Below are 15,709 nucleotides of genomic sequence, written 5' to 3' on the forward strand. Positions count from 1 at the left end.
CCCCCCCGCCCCAGCTCCCTACCCTGCCGCCCGGTTTTCTTGATTCTCTGACCTGCCGTGTAAATATTGAAGAGGATGGCGCACCTGTTAGGGTCTGATCTCTCTCACTGCCTCACAGCACGAGATCTGATTTATCACCAGCACATAGAGGAGTGTCCAGCACAGCGCAGGAAGGAGGGAATAAGGAAACGGGGAAGGAAGAAAATAAGGAAGAAGGGAAAAGAGGAAAGAAGGAAGGAAGGAAGGAAGGAAGGAATTCTAGATGGAGGAAACTCGGGGAGGTTGTTTTTTCAGAGCCTCCAAAGTCAATGCAACCAATTAGAAAGCTTTTGAATCATATTCAATTACAATAATGTTCATGTCAATTCCAATCCTGATATTCCGCTGAGACCGAAAACAAACCGTATCAATCATCTCCTCGCCTCCTGTGGTGACCGCCTGAGCCCTGGTTTCATTGTATTTCCTCCTTTGCCAGAAAGGCAATTGGTTAAAGCTATAATAAAAGGCAATTTGATTTTGTAAACCCTTTTTTCACACAAGACTTCAGAATTCAGGGAGTACCAACAAATCGAATCTCTGTGTCCTAATTTGGGGTTTGAGACACAGGGCGGCCATTCTCAGAAGAGGGCTGGGGAGGGGCCGTCTCTGCCGGCCTGGGGGACTGGCGCTTACCTTCCAGGGGACAAAACCGAGTCACCCTCTCGGGCATCAGCAGTCCCAGCTTGTGACGACAGTAGGTCTCCCCGATCTCCTGACGGCAGTGCTTGGACTTGGAGCGGGAGAGGGCGGAGATGGCCTCCTTGCCTGAGATGTCGCACTTGGGGGGCTGGTCATGCTTGATCTCCGGGGAGCCGCCCCCGCTTTTCCTGGAGTGTGGCTGTCTGGGGGCTTCCCTCCCACGGCTGCTGTTCGCTGGGGCTCTGTCGCCAGGCGGCAGCACCTCGTTGGCACCTTTGCCTGGGAGCGGAGGTCCCTGCCCCTTCTCCTGCTCCAGCTTCCTTTTCAAAAGCTCCTTCGGCCTGCTCGGGGGTTTCTTCGCCAGCTCGGGCGGGTGCTTCTGCTTTTGCGTCCTGGGTGCGAAGTTGCTGTTGTCCACGGTCTCAAAGTCTTTGGGGACCGAGTTTTCATTGTTACTGTCTGTCCGCACTTTCTCTTTCGGCCGGTGAGAGAAGTAGCCATCCTGGAGGGGAGAGGAACGAAACATGGAGGGGGAGACACGTTACTGGGCGATCGCGCTGAGGAGGTCGGCCCCGGGAGAGCAGGGCACAGGGGTCTGCGAGTCTGGGCCCCGGGTTCACGCCCTGCCTTTGCGACAAGCTTAATGTCTCTCTGGGCCTCGGTTTTCCCCATGTGGAAACACGATATGCTCCAACGAGAAACTAGGCTTTTGCAGCTGCTCAGGGGCCCGGATTAGGGTCCTGGGTGCCTGTCACTAATTAGCCACACCTCCCTTTCAAGTTAAGTTTCTCCTTGACTGTCTCTGCCACTGGATTACGGACGTGTTGGTCCAGCTTCCTGCTGAAATTTCAGCAGAGAACGCTGGGATGGCGTATTGAAGGGCTGGCCATGCCATTATCAAGATATAAGGGGAGGAAATGTGGGTAGGATGTTATATACAATACATCTCACTGCCTTTAGGGCATGTTCACAGGCCTGTGAGAGAAATCGGACCTGGCCACGTCAGCTCTGAGGGAGAGACATCACTTGGCATTTTGGAGAGCATCCTGACACTCAGTCTCGGGGAAGCGCACACGCGTGACATTTCCTGTGTTTGAGCTTTGACTCCTGACGTGTGTGTGCGCCTGGAGCTGAGCTGATTAAGTTGCCTGGGGCTCAAGAGACTGGTCAGGCGTCATTCTGAAGACAGTGCATAGTGTGGGTCTTTCCAGGAAGGTGGGCACCCCAAATCAGCTGCCTTCCGACCGCCCATTACCAAGCCCTTAACCTGAAAGCGTAGCCACTGTCCCAAAGCTGGCCCTCGAGGGGATGACCTCCGAAGCCACAGAGAATGCTAATTGTCCCATAAATCTACCCCCATTGCTAGAGAAACACGTGGGCCCTGACTAGAAATCTGAGGGGAGACTCCCCTGTCAGTTTTCCTCAATGTGCCCACTAAGGGCTCCCGAGGAAGAGAATGGCGGGTGCTGCTTCCCCGGGCGAGGCTGGCACTCAGCATGGCTCCACCTTGAGCAGGTCGGCAAACTCCCCTGGGGGCCACATCCCACCTGTCACATGTTTTGTAAATAAAGTTTCATTGAAACATGGCTACGCCTGTTCTTTTATGTATTATCTATGGCTGCTTTCATGCTATGCTAGTGAGCAGTCACGACGGAGACTGTCTGGCCTGCAAAGCCTAAAATATTTCTGTGTGGCCCCTTAAGCAACGGCGTGCCAACCCCAGCTGTCCAGGAGACTGAGTTTAGAAGACGCCCCTCCCCTGAGCCTGGTGTCGCCAGCTGTGTCCCCAGCACACCCACCCATTCGGTTCAGCGGCCACATGCGGCTGCCCCCTTCTCGTCTTTGCCACAACAGTAACACCCCTCATGGCTACTCTGTAAGTTAAATGTTGCTATTATTCTCATTTTACAGGCGAGGGAACTGAGCATCAGCTAACAAGCGACTTGCCCAAGGTAACGTGGCTAGCTGGTGGAGAACCTGGGGGTCCCAGCCAACCCGGCACAAGACCTCCTCCCTTGCCCAGAACCCCAACGGCCACTTCCAAGAAGCTGCATCGCCGTGTCCCCTTAAACACTGCAGCCTGGCTTTGTGCCACGGGATCTGGCCCCCTTTCCATCCACTCCCTCCCAGCTAAACGGATCTGGGACAGACGTGTCACCTGCAAATGCCATCGTAAGGCTGGCTGGTGGCCCACTGAGTGCCGGGGAGTCCATGAGAGGCAGAGAGGAGCCTTGACACACCAGAAGCTCGGGGCAGCAGGGGCTGGGAGGCAATGGGGTAGGAAGAAGGGAGCAAAGCGACGCCGAGAAGGGAGAGCTGGGTCCGCGCTGGGTCACAGAGCGGCTGCTGGCCACACACAGGGGCTGGCATTACATCCTGGTAGGTGACGGGGACCTTCCAGCTCTGACACTTGGTTCTGACCTTTCTGACCTGTCCTGGCACCCCACCGATATTCCTCTTCTCCCTCCTTTCTGTTCAGAGACCCTCCGAGAATCCTAAGCAGCCTCTCAGATGCATTTTCTGAGCGCCCGCCATGAGCCAGACCCCATATACTAAGTGATTCACTGATATTACTTATTGGATCCTGACAATTACCCCCATAAGGACGTAGGTACTCCGCCTGCCATTGAACAGAAACAGCGGCCAAGGTGCTCTTACAACACTCTTGAGCACGAATCAGATGCCAGGCACGGGTGCCAAGCCTCTCTCGGTGACATCTCATTTGCGCTTCAGAAATAACTTCCAAGGCAGGTACTGCTATTCTCCCATCTTATAAAAGTGGGGAAAGCAGCTTGGGGATGACCAGCAGGGGGAGGCCGTGAACTTGCACCTGCCTGAGTGCCAACCTTGCCGTCGTAGAGTGCCTCTTCTGTTTGGCTGAGAGGAAAACCAAGGGGCATTGAGCTCCCCCTTTTCTGTGGGGGAAAGTGAGAGGGGTTTAGGGGTCTCTCCCTGTTTGCTCATGTTAGCCTAGGTTGGGATGGAGCTGGGTGCAGGGATGGTATTCAATAAAGTGCTCAACAAATATTCCAGTTCTCTTCCTTCTAGGCACACAACGGGGTTGTACTTCCCATCCCCTGCAAAGGAGGCACAGCCGAGCAACTGGCTGCAAGGGGAGTGGGGGTCCTGCAGCCCTGAGCGAGGCCGGTGTGGCGCAGAGACCCCAACCCACCACCCACGGGCAGAAATAAATGTGTGTCGCTTTCCGCCACTGAGAGTCGGGGATCTTTGTTACTGCAGCATGGTTCAGCGCATTCCGATTAATACAGGAGCCAGCCTGAACTGCTTTCTTCCTTCCAGCTGTCCGTAGATGCAAGAACCATTCTTTTTTTTTTTTTTTTTTTTTTTTTTGCCTCTAACAGTCAGAAAATCAGTTTGACGACTCCCACTAAGAAAATGAATTTAAATTCTGTCCCTAAGCCCATTGTCTGGAGGTTAACAAAGGGGCAGAGAGGAAGCAGTAGAGAGTGAGCCTCTGCCCCTTGCAGCCACCTGCGTCGCCTCTCATCAGACACGTCCTAAGTGAGATTCTTGGGCCATCCTCCTTCCTCATTAACTCAGGATTGCAATTTGGCCCCCCGAGCAGAAAACCTCCATAAACGACTGATTTCAAAAGCTCGCACTCACTACCACCTCCTGGGAGAACCTCAGCAAAACCAGACGCGAGAAACACTGCCATCGGCGGAGCCCATCTGACCATCAGAGGATGGCCGATTCCTCTGGTTAATGTGTGACAATCAGGACCAGGCGTCACTGTCGATTCGAACGCGGCTCCTGATTTATACACGTCTTCTATGCAGAGAGGCCCCCACACTGGGGAGGAGGGGCTTGGTGTGGCCCTGGGGCCTGGCCCCAGACGCGACTCACTGCCTCAGGAAATCAAAAGATTTGCGTGGGGCCGGCAAAGAGGCTCAGTTGGTTAAGAGCATGAGCTGTGAGCAACAGCATTACAGGTTTGATTCCCACATGGGCCAGGGAGCTGCGCCCGAGCTGAGCTGCCGCTGAGCTGCCAACAGGTGGCAGGATGGCTCAGCTGGTGAGAGCGCGTGCTCCTAACAACAAGGTTGACGGTTCGACTCCCGCATGGGATGGTGGGCTATGCCACCTGCAACTAAGATTGAACACAGCACCTTGAGCTGAGCAGCCGCGAGCTGCCGACGGGCGGCCGGATGGTGACTGGACTTGGAGCTGAGCTAGCTGCACCCTCCACAACTAAGACTGAAGGACAACAACTTGGCTGTTCCCCTTCCCCAATTAAATCTTAAAAAAAAAAAAAAAAGTTTCGCGTGTAAGAGGGAAGGGATGTATTTGGTCTTCTGGGAGGAAGAGCCCCCAGACGTGAGACAGCTTCCAGAAAACTCAGAGAGAGGCTCAGTCAGGGGGAATCAGACATCATTCAGAGGCCCGAGAACTCCTGTCACTCAGAGTCAAGGCTGTTGTTTGCAGAAACCCGTGAGTTCTCCCTCCACTTTCCCTCTTTGTAAAATTTTATTTTGTTGTGGTACGAACGCGTGCCACGAAATCTGCCCTCAACACATGCTTAAGTGCACAAAATACACTTATTGCTCTCCACAGGCACGGTATCTGGAACGCACCCATCTTGTATAATGGTGACTTCATGATCAGCGAGTCCCTGCTCCCTCAGCTGCCAGGCCCTGGAAGCCACTGTTCTACTCTCTGCTTCTACGGACCTATTTTAGAGTCCTCATCTAGGAGGGGCCCTGCAGTCCATGTCCTTCTGTGACTGGCTAACTCCATTTAGCATCCTGTCTTCCAGCTTCGTCCGTGCTGTCGCACATGGCAGGGCTTCCTGCTTTTCAAGGCTGAGTAATATCCCATTGTGCGGAGAGCGCGCCTTTTCTTTATCCCTCCCTCCCTCGATGGACGTGAGATATCACCTCACCTTCTCCCCTAACTCTTCATCTAACAGCCAGGAGACAAACAGGTGTCGGCTTTTGTCACCGCTCCAATCCTCTCCTAAAGGACCAAGCGGGCAGTACTGGTCCTGATTAAGGGAGGGAGACAAAGGCACAGGGAGGTTAAATAATTTGGCCAAGGTCACACGGCTAGAAAGGGACTCAAAACTCTCCATGCCTCGGTTTCCTCATCTGGAAAACGGACATGATGATACTTACCTCATGGGTAATCTGGTGAGAATGGATGTATATACCACTTCCTGAACGTGTCCACAGCCCAAATCAGGGGGGGCAATGAGCTGCAAACCCCGATTAGGCTCACTGCTAATTAACATCGGGCCTCAGCCAGCTAGCCCCTGACTGACGGTCTCTGCTTGGAGGACAGGCTGTTTATAATTTCTTCATTGTGAGCGACAGTTGTGTCCCCCTTTTCTTCTCAACCAGTCCAACCCGCTCACCTTGGGCTGTTTATGCAAATGCAGCCCTTTGACTTATTTTATTTTAATGTAGTTATTACAATGATTGCATTCAAATGTTTGTGTGAGAGCTTCAAAACTTTAATTGCTCTGGGGCTACCTCACCTCTAAGCTGCTGCTGGAATCCATTTTTATTCCGAAGAAATAATTAAATGCAATAATGTCCTCCATTTCCAATCAACCTTGGGCACGTTTAGAGCCAATTTCAATCAGGTCGAAATATGCTAAATGCAATATGGCTCCAAGAGGCAGAGGCAGGTTACGGGACCCAGGCTGCTGTCTCAGACACACCTGGGTAGGCTGGTCCTGCCCTGGTTTGCTAGCGCTCAGACGTCAGGATGGAGCTGTACTCACGCCATCAAATGAATCCGGGCCCTGTGGCCCTGTTTGGAATGGGTGGAGGTGGGTCACTGTGTTTTCTAAACTGTCTGATCACTGATAACCCTTTACTCTTCTTTTTGTGTCGAAAGGACACTGGACAGAGAGGGAGATGACCTGGGGAACTGTCGTGCTTGAACGACAGTCCCATTTTCTCCCCTGTAAAGTGACAGGTCCTGAGTGTGTGTTGCAAAACAGTCTCTGAATTGGCCATTGGTCCATACGATTGGCTAATAAAGTGCCGTCCTTTCAGCTTACTGTGAAATTACTTGATGGGCTTTAAGAGGCCAGGGACTGAGGCACCAACAGACGTTCCTAAGAGCATCGGGTATTCTCCGTTATCTTCCTTTGATCCTTATCTGCGACAGCTCTTGGACGGGAACACATCATTTCACCTCCCTGTGCCTCAGTTTCCTCATCCATCACGGAGGTCTGAGGCTGGCACTTCCTCCCAGGCACTGAGAGAACATCTGAAGCCCAGCACACAGCACACAAGGTGTTTAAGAAATAGGCATCTATTAGAACGTATGCAGACAACGCTTCAATGTCCCAAGCACTGTTGCAAGCCCTCGGCACGTGCTAATTCATTTAATCCTAAGGATCCTATTAAGGAGATGCTGTTATTCTCCCCATGTTTTGGACGGGAGCACGAAGGTTCAGGGGTGTTACATGTCTACGTCCAGGTCTAGGAAGCGGAGGAGTCAGGATCTGAACCCAGGTTGCCAGGGTCCAGAGCTCTCAGCAGCGATTAGGAATAGGGATGGGGCCACAAGGAAACCCTGGCCAGTTGCGCAGCTCGGACGTGAGGTCACCTGTCCCACCGCGTCCTCATCACGACCAGTTTATGATGTCCTTTGTGCCATGTGGACACACAGCCAGCTGAGTAGTCGGTTGCTGTTGAACTCAGCGTCCGGGGCTTCATTCCAATCACCAAGGTGACCAAGGCCACTGGGAAGGAGAGTGGAGGAGAAGCCCGCACCTGCTTCCAGCAGGACCTCAGTGCCAGGGTAGACGGATGGCAGAGGCGCAGTGTGTGTGGCTGGGTCCAATTAGCACATGCCATAACCCAGGCTGCCAATGCAAATAGACCTAAGGAGGCCCCTGGTCCAGCTCATTAGCATGCGCAGAGCATGGCTGGGCTGCCCAGCACTTAGAAAGCCGTGGGCCACGCTGGGCATGGGCAGGGCCTGCTTTAATAGAACCCTCAGTAATAAGTCCGGTGAAGTTTAGCCAATTTATTTCTGTTAATGTGAAGCATGGGGCACGGAGGAAGAAACGGGGTGGACGGAGCAGGTTTGGGAGCCAGCCTCCGCCCCTTAACCCTGAGGCAGAGACTCTCACCGTCTTAGAGCCTTAATTTTCTCATTTACAAAAAAAGGGGGTAAGGAGACCTATGCTGCAAAGGTGAGGCAGAGGTGAAATAACATGGCGCACGCACACTTAATTCTATTTAACCAAAGAGCTTTTACGTGATGCTCGGTAATGCTCGGCACTCAACGGGCGTTTTTAGCTGGCGCCTGACCCCTGGGTGAGCAGGCCTAACTACATCTTTTGGAAAGGCAGGGTGCTGAGGTGTGGGGCGTTCAGATCTGGCCTCTGCCACTTCGCCAATGGCATAGCCCTGGGCACAGTAGCTGGCTTTGTGAGCCTCAGTTTACCTCTCTGTAAGATGGGCGTAAGAACTTGTACCTACATGATGGGGCTTTTATGAGCGTTACAAGGGTTAATACATGTAAAGCACCGAGCATAATGCCTACAACTTAATAAATGTTAGCTAGGACTTGTTGACATAGAATTAATGCTTGCGATGATGACATAGAATTAATAATGGTTCTCAAAGTGTGGTCTGGGGGCTCCTGAGGGTCCCCGGGACCCTTTCAGGGGCCCTTCCAGGTCAAACTCTTTTCATCATGATATGAGGACGTTTGTTTCCTTTTTTCAATCATTTTCTGACAAGCACCCAGAGGCTATAGGATGAGCAAAATTGCAACAGATTAGGAGCAAACGTGAGACTCCAGCTGGCTTCTATTAAGCCAGGTATTACGAAGATTTGCAAAAATGTAAAACAGTGCCTCTCCATTCACATTTGTTTTTGTTATAAAAAATGTTCATATTTTTCATAAGAGCTTTACTTAGATAGACATGTACTAAAATAGTTATTTTAAGTAAATTACTAAACATTTTAAGAATGCCTTCATTTAAATTTCATTAAATAGAAATAATTGATAGGTATAACCTTCAGAGAATGTCTGAAAGTGTAAGGGAGGCCCCTGAGATCAAGGACGTTTGAGAACTGCTGACCTAATACGTACTCATAGTCCTAACTATCTACTCATTAATGAAAATTTTAAACAAAGGTTTAGGACCTTTTTAAGTGTTTTGCTATATGCCAAGCCTGTGGATTTATAGTTCACTTGCACACACAATAAATACACACAAGACAGAATCTAGGTCGAGTGGAACTGGGGTGCTGATAAATACTTTCATAGAGAGAGGCAGCAGGAACCCAGAACCCTGAAGTCCTGAACCATCCTCAGGGAGGGAGAATGACCAGCTGACCAAGACCCTTGACCAAACTCTAGCCAGGCCTCTCTGAACCCCTTCTCAACCAGGCCTCAACCTTGGCCTCTAGAGACAAACGCTAGCACGGCTTCTGACAGCCCAGGGCCACATCCCTAGAATGACTCCAGCCCCCCTTGTAATGCCTGAGAAAACTCAAAGCTGCCGAAAAAGCATTTGGTTTGTTTCAGCCGAACCCTAAGATAGGGGCCCTGGGTCCCAGTCTCTGTGGAGCAGAGGCACCTAACTTGGATACACGCCAGTTAGCAAACCCAGGGGGGATTCACATGGACTGAACCCCTTTTCATGCTTTTGATCATTTTCCCCTTCCCTGGCGCTACTGAACCCCCGCTCGCCCCCTTGCTATTCCCTCATGCGCCCTTTAAAAAGCCCGGCCATCTCCGTAAACGTTGCAGTGGAGTTTAGTTCACGCCGGACTCTTTTCCCTATTGCAATAGTGTTTTCTGAGTTAAAATCTGTCATTACAGCTTTGCTTATCTCTGACACAGCCCAAGGCCACATGGTCTGGAGCTCAATCCACAAATGCTGACTTCTTGGGGCCTCAGCCTGGAGTCCAATGGAAGCGTCTCAGGGCCCAGCACGAGCCTGGTCCCACGTGCTCCTTCCAGACCCACCAGGCGGATGTGACGGTGACAGTGACAATGAATGACCCAGTCTCGCTTCAATAATAAAGCCTCTGGATGCCTCTAAGACGGGGTTTCTCAACTATGATGCTACTGCCATTTTGGGTCGGCTAACACCTCGCTGTGGGGCTGTCCTGTGCATTATAGGGCGTTTAGCAGCATGTGTCACCTCCACCCATTAGACGGAACACCCCGTGACGACCACAAATGTCTCTAGACATTGCCAAATGTCCCCCTGGGTGGCAAAAATCACCCCTGGTTGAGACAGAGCTGTTCTAAACCCTGTTCCCATCCAGAAGCAGCAGTCGCTGGGGACCAGCCACTGTGGCCAGGAGAGCTGAGCTGGAGACAAAGGAGAGGGCCAGAGAATGGGGCCACGTTAACCCAAGAAGGGTGTTCCGGTGGGGAGAAAGGGAGGGGTCTGGAGGTGTCAGGCGGAAGCAGTAACTGCGTGAGGAAAACGGCAGGAGGGTTAGGGTCCCCAGCTCTGAAAAAGGGGTGGCCCTGAGGAGGGGTGGGGCATTCATTCGGGCAGCGGATAGCCGCTGAACTGATGGCGCATCCTTTAATTTAAGCCAGGGGTCACACTGGGGCCCAATGAGTCCATCAAATGCACAGATGTTTGGTTTGCTCTACAGAGTGTTTTCATTTGCTTGGCTTTTAATCTCAGACATTTCCAAATCTGGAGAGCTCATCTAAAAAATCTGCATTTTCTGTCCTCTCTCGAAACATCCAGGGACCTGACAACACTGGGCTTGGATTCCTACATGTGACAATCGTTTGGGGCTGAGCAGTGGCCCAGTGGCATCAGGAAGGAGCACCTGCTCTACAGGTCACCACAGCCCCCTTCCAGCCTGGCCCATGTCCCCTCAGCCACCTGCACGCCAGGAACCTGGGAAGTGCGATACTTGAAACTAAGAACCCAGGACCTTCAAGTAACTCTATCTTCTGAGCCTTGTCTCAACGATCTCAGAACCCTTAACAAACCCTTCTATTCCAGGGCTTTGATGGAAGAGGGACAGCCCCCATGGGTGTTAGGAAAACATGTGGTGGCCTTTCTGGTTGCCAATAGCAACTGGGGGGCGCTCCTGGCTGTGAGTGGGGGGGGGCACCAGGTCCCTAGCAGTGCATATGCGAGCATGCATAGCTGAGCAGCGAAGAACTTTCCTGCATCCTGCACCTCTCAAGTTCTCTGGATGTCGTATGGACGAACAGCTCATGTTTAATTACGGCTGCCAGGAACCTCACTGGAATTTACATATGACACCGAGAACTTCTGGATTGATTTCAATGTAACCGAAGTTTCTAGGAAAGTCACTACCGTTTAATGCACGGGGGAGACTTTACATCATGCAGAGGTTTACCTCAATTTCAGAAAATGACGTCGCTGACGTCCATACAAGCTGTGATTGCAAGTCACCAATAAACACACTTGTTATCCACCTGCACTTGTAACCACTGAGCTTTTCATGTGTCTTCAAGGTCTGCGTTGCATCCCCTTGGGGTTTCTTAGAAATGAACACATTGTGGACCAGTGACGCAGATTTGCGTCTATACATTTAAGTGCCCCGTTCTCAATGTGTGAGGACACATCGGTGACACCCCACCCAGTCAGAATCTGCCTTTTAATAAGATCCCCAGGTGACTCGATTCATCTGCACGTGAAGGCCTGAGAAGACCATTTACAGGACGCAACATACATTACTTTTGTTACAAATTACTTTTCTATATTCTTTATGTCATGATTAGGGCAGTATATTGATCTGTTTTAGGCTTGTGAGCGTAAGTAGGTGATAAGCATGGATTTCATTTCAGGACAGATACAAGGAGTATTTTTAAAGACGCATTAAGGAGCTGCGTCTGATAGGGCGGAGAGCGCCAGTTGATTCCTTCCCGAAGCTTTGATTGGGTGCCTACTCCCGCCAGGCATGGCAGAGGCGAAGGACAGGAAGTGAATTGAGAGATGCTTCCTGCTGCTGGTGGGGCTCCAACGCAGGAGAGGGAAGGGGGTTATGTATACACAATTCATCTCTGTGCAGGACCAGAAGTGGGGACGGGGGTGGAGATGGCTGTGTGCCAGGGGTTGAGTCAGGAATTGGAAGCCGGTAAGGGGTCCGGGGAAAGTAGCTTTTTTGCCCGCCCAGCCTTGAAAAAAAAAGAGCACGTTCATGAGGCAAAGGAAGGACTCAAGTGCAGGAAGGGCCAGCAAAACTTTAGATGTAACTTGTTACTAACAATGTAACTTGTTACTAACAACTATCATAGGGAACACGTATCAAACATTCATTCTAAGAACTGTGCCAAACGCTGGATACAAATCCTCTTAAAAAAAATCCCGCAACAATGTGTTAATGGGGGAGGGATCCCTTCATAAATGTATCAAATCTTCCCATTGTACACTTTAACTAGCTTACAGTTTTATTTGTCAATTATACCTCAATAAAGCTGGGGGGGGAAAAAATCCCAAAACACTCTATTGGGTAGATGCTATTAGTATCCATATTTTCCAGGTGAAACTATGGAGGCACAGAGAGGTTAAGAAACATGCTCCAAATCACACAGCATGGTTATGATCCGACACGCTACTCCCACAGGGTATTAACAACTAGCCTTGCACCATTATCAACAAACAAGAAGTGCTGGCGAGGTTGTGGAGAAAAGGGAACCCTGGTGCACTGTTGGTGGGATTGCAGATTGGTACAGCTGCTATGGAAATCAGTATGGAGGGTCCTCAAAACATTAAAAATAGAACTACCTTATGACCCAGCAATTCCACTCCTGGGTATTTGTCTAAGAAATCCAAAACACTAATTTGAAAAGATATATGCACCCCTATGTTCACTGCAGCATTATTTATTGGGTTGTCGGGAAAGTGATGACTTTTTTTTGCAACGAAAAACAGAAAAATATGTCATGACTTTTCCGACAACCCAATACAACAGCCAAGATGTGGAAGCAACCTAAGTGCCCATCAATAGATGACTCGATAAAGAAGAGGTGGTACATTATACAATGGAATATTACTCAGCCATAAAAATCTTAACCATTTGCGACAATATGCATGGACTTAGAGGGTAGGTATTACACTGAGTGAAATAAGTCAGACAGACAAAGACAAATACCACATGATCTCACTTGTTTGTGGAATCTCACTTATAAATGGACAAACAAAACAGAAGCACACTCATGGATACAGAGAACAAACAGATAGTTGCCAGATGGGAGGGGGGCTGGAGGGCTGGGTGAAAAAGGGGAAGGGATTAAGAAATACAAATTGCCAGTTATGAAAACAGTCACAGGGATGTAAAGTACAGCATAGGGGATATAACCAGTAATACTGTAATAACTCTGGATGGTGTCAGGTGGGTGCTAGACTTACCGGAGGGATCACTTCGTAAGGTCTATAAATGTCTAATCGCTATGTTGTGTACCTAAAATTAACATAATATTGTATGTCAACTGTAACCGGAAAAAAAACAAAAAACAAACCAACAACAAAAAAAAACCTAGCCTTTGTGGAGTGCCCCATATGTTCCCCAAAAGACCCCCAGGGGGCGACACCATTGAAGACCCTGGAGGAAAGTGACCCCCGAGGGTGGCTGGAGTCTTTTAGGAGGAGAGGGTAAGCCAGTAGAAGGTTCCTTAAACCACTTGGGTCCTTGGTGTAAAGTCCTTTTGCCTTACTTCCTGTCTCTGTGACTTGAGACTAACCGCGGCTCTGTACTTTGCAAACCCCAACAGACTCTTTGGGGCGGGTTCCTTTTCCTACACACCTTCTCGGCGCCCTTTGCCTCAACTCCCTAGAAGCCTTATTCTGGCCGTCACCTTCCTAACATTCTCCCACCCAGGTCCTCTGGGAAAGAGGCACTTAAGGAGACAAATGGGCCTCCTGTTGATGAAAGACATCCAGCTTTCAAACTCATTCTTTGCATCTGCTGGGTGCCCCTCCCCACACACACACACCCTGCCACAAGTGGGTAACGGATGACACACGTGCGAGCTCATTACTGCAGAGCCTCTAAAGGGATGTAAACGCTCATGGAGCCAGCAATATAAATAAGGAAAGACGCCTATAAATAAATAAGTATATACGTGTACACACACACACACACACACACACACACACACACAGAGTTAATTTATATTATCTGAAAGCCCAAGCAAGGGAAAGGCAGCTAATATTGCCATCTATGTGGCTTTAGAACCAAGCCTCCCAGCAACTGCCAATAAATTATTTTTACTATGCAGAGGTACAAATGCATATGCTGCCGTCGCCCCCTAAATCTCCCTTATGGGCCTGTGTTTGCCTTGTGCCGCCCCCCACCCCCCGCCCCACCAGGGGCTTCCAAGCATGTTTCCATTGGCTCAGGGCCCGAAAGAGGCTGCTGTGTTGCAGGCCTGCTGCCTGCACATGGCGGGCACCCCCCTGGCACTCCCTGTTTACACGCGAGCTTGTCAGGACATGGAGAATGGCCACCTTTACTGGAGGGCCACGGGGCTTAAAGAAACAGCAATGCCCAAGCCCAAGGTGCTGAAAAACGATGTCTACATCCTGGACTGAGGGCTGCTGCTGCTTATGGGATGGCAGGTGCTGTCCTTGGCCGCACAGTCCACTAGACATGACCTTGTCTATCCAGCTTCGGTGGCGGGGGAGGGACACACGAAACCCCATCACAGCCAACTTTTGTGTGTATTGCCATTGCCTGAAAGGAAGGTTCTTGTCACTCTCTTCAGACGGAATGCATCCAATGCCCAGCTCTTAAACTGGGCTGAGCAAAAAGAAGGTGATGGGCAATTGTGGCCCACCATGACACACTGGACACTGTGCAAAGAGTGGGCTACAAGTGCAAGCTCTTCTGGATCTGAAACCTGGCTTGTCCACCTCCTAGCTGTGTGACCTTGGGGAAGTTACTTACCCTCTCTGAACCTTGGTTCCTTCCTATGTGAAACAGGCGTACTAATACCTAAACCTCAAGGGTTGAGGTAAAGATACGTGGACGTAACCTGTGCCAAAAGCACAATCCACAGCACAGAGCTAAGCAAAAGCGGCAGCTGTTATCAACATCATTTCATCCAAATTTCCACAGCGACCTTCCATGCACTCATGCATGCATATTTACTGAGTGGCAAGTACATGCTAGCCACTGTCTCAGCAGCAAGGATGTGTGTACGAATAAAATACACAGATGCCTGCTGTCAGGGGCCTTACAGTCTAGCACACTGAGATAAACAACCAACCTACCAACAACCGAATAAGACGGAGAGTACAGAATGTGTGTTACGGATGCAACATCTGTGAAATGTTTCCATGCACCCATTTTAAAGATGAGGGCACTGAGGCTCGGAGAGGTTATGTGAGCAGGGGTAGGGGCCAGGCCTGTCAGGCCCCAGAGATGGGAACGTGAGAAGAGGAGCTGAGAGGCTGGGTGCCTGGGCGACAGGTGCAAGGGTGCCTCCTGCCTCCTCGGCCGCTCCTGTGCTGGAGATTGACACTCGCCCCAAGAGCAGTGCCATCCAGGTGGGACGACCATTTGCTCCTGGAGAAGTCCCTTCCTCGGGGGCGCTGAGCAGTGGCGCCTTGACTTTGGAAGTCTGTCTGGATTCAGACAAAGGAGCTCCCCTTTGTCCTCAAACGGCCCATGAAACAAACCCAGCAGAAGGTGGTTCTGGGAGGCCCGGTGGACCAGATGCTCAGGCCACTAGGTGGCTCTTTCTGTGAACTTGACAGCACTCAAGCTGTGAGCGGTACCACGGCTCTGAACACAGGCTGCTTTCTCTCTGGATGGGACGCGGCTCTGAGTTCCGCTGAGTCCCTCAGCTTCTGGGAGCCGCCAGGGTCTATCTCATCAGGTCTCCCGACTGTCTTTACGGCCCCAGCGTGAGTCACTTCCTTTCCCCTTAAGGCAGTATTTCCACCTGGACTTTTCACTGAAGAACGGTTTGAGACAGAAGGAGGCGGGGACTCCCACACTGACTATTCGGAATACAGGCCGAATGCTGAAGTCACTGCAGGCTCCCCGGGGAAGGCAGGCCCTGCTGGGGGGGGGGGGCGCCCTCC

The 15,709-nt window shown here is 50.8% G+C and overlaps 1 protein-coding gene across 1 annotated transcript in view; it reads right to left on the reverse strand.

The window, feature by feature from the left end:
• Positions 1-15,709, reverse strand: part of XYLT1 (xylosyltransferase 1) — a gene marked incomplete at its 5' end in the record, with an annotated part of 333,684 nt that overhangs the window by 132,534 nt on the left and 185,441 nt on the right. Inside the window, one exon of the mRNA XM_019629188.1 lies at positions 673-1,180. Coding sequence (XP_019484733.1) covers positions 673-1,180 — 508 coding nt within the window. The remainder of the gene's footprint in view (positions 1-672; positions 1,181-15,709) is intronic.

The sequence above is a fragment of the Hipposideros armiger genome, unplaced genomic scaffold, assembly GCF_001890085.2.
Source record: "Hipposideros armiger isolate ML-2016 unplaced genomic scaffold, ASM189008v1 scaffold_830, whole genome shotgun sequence".
Taxonomy (NCBI): domain Eukaryota; kingdom Metazoa; phylum Chordata; class Mammalia; order Chiroptera; family Hipposideridae; genus Hipposideros; species Hipposideros armiger.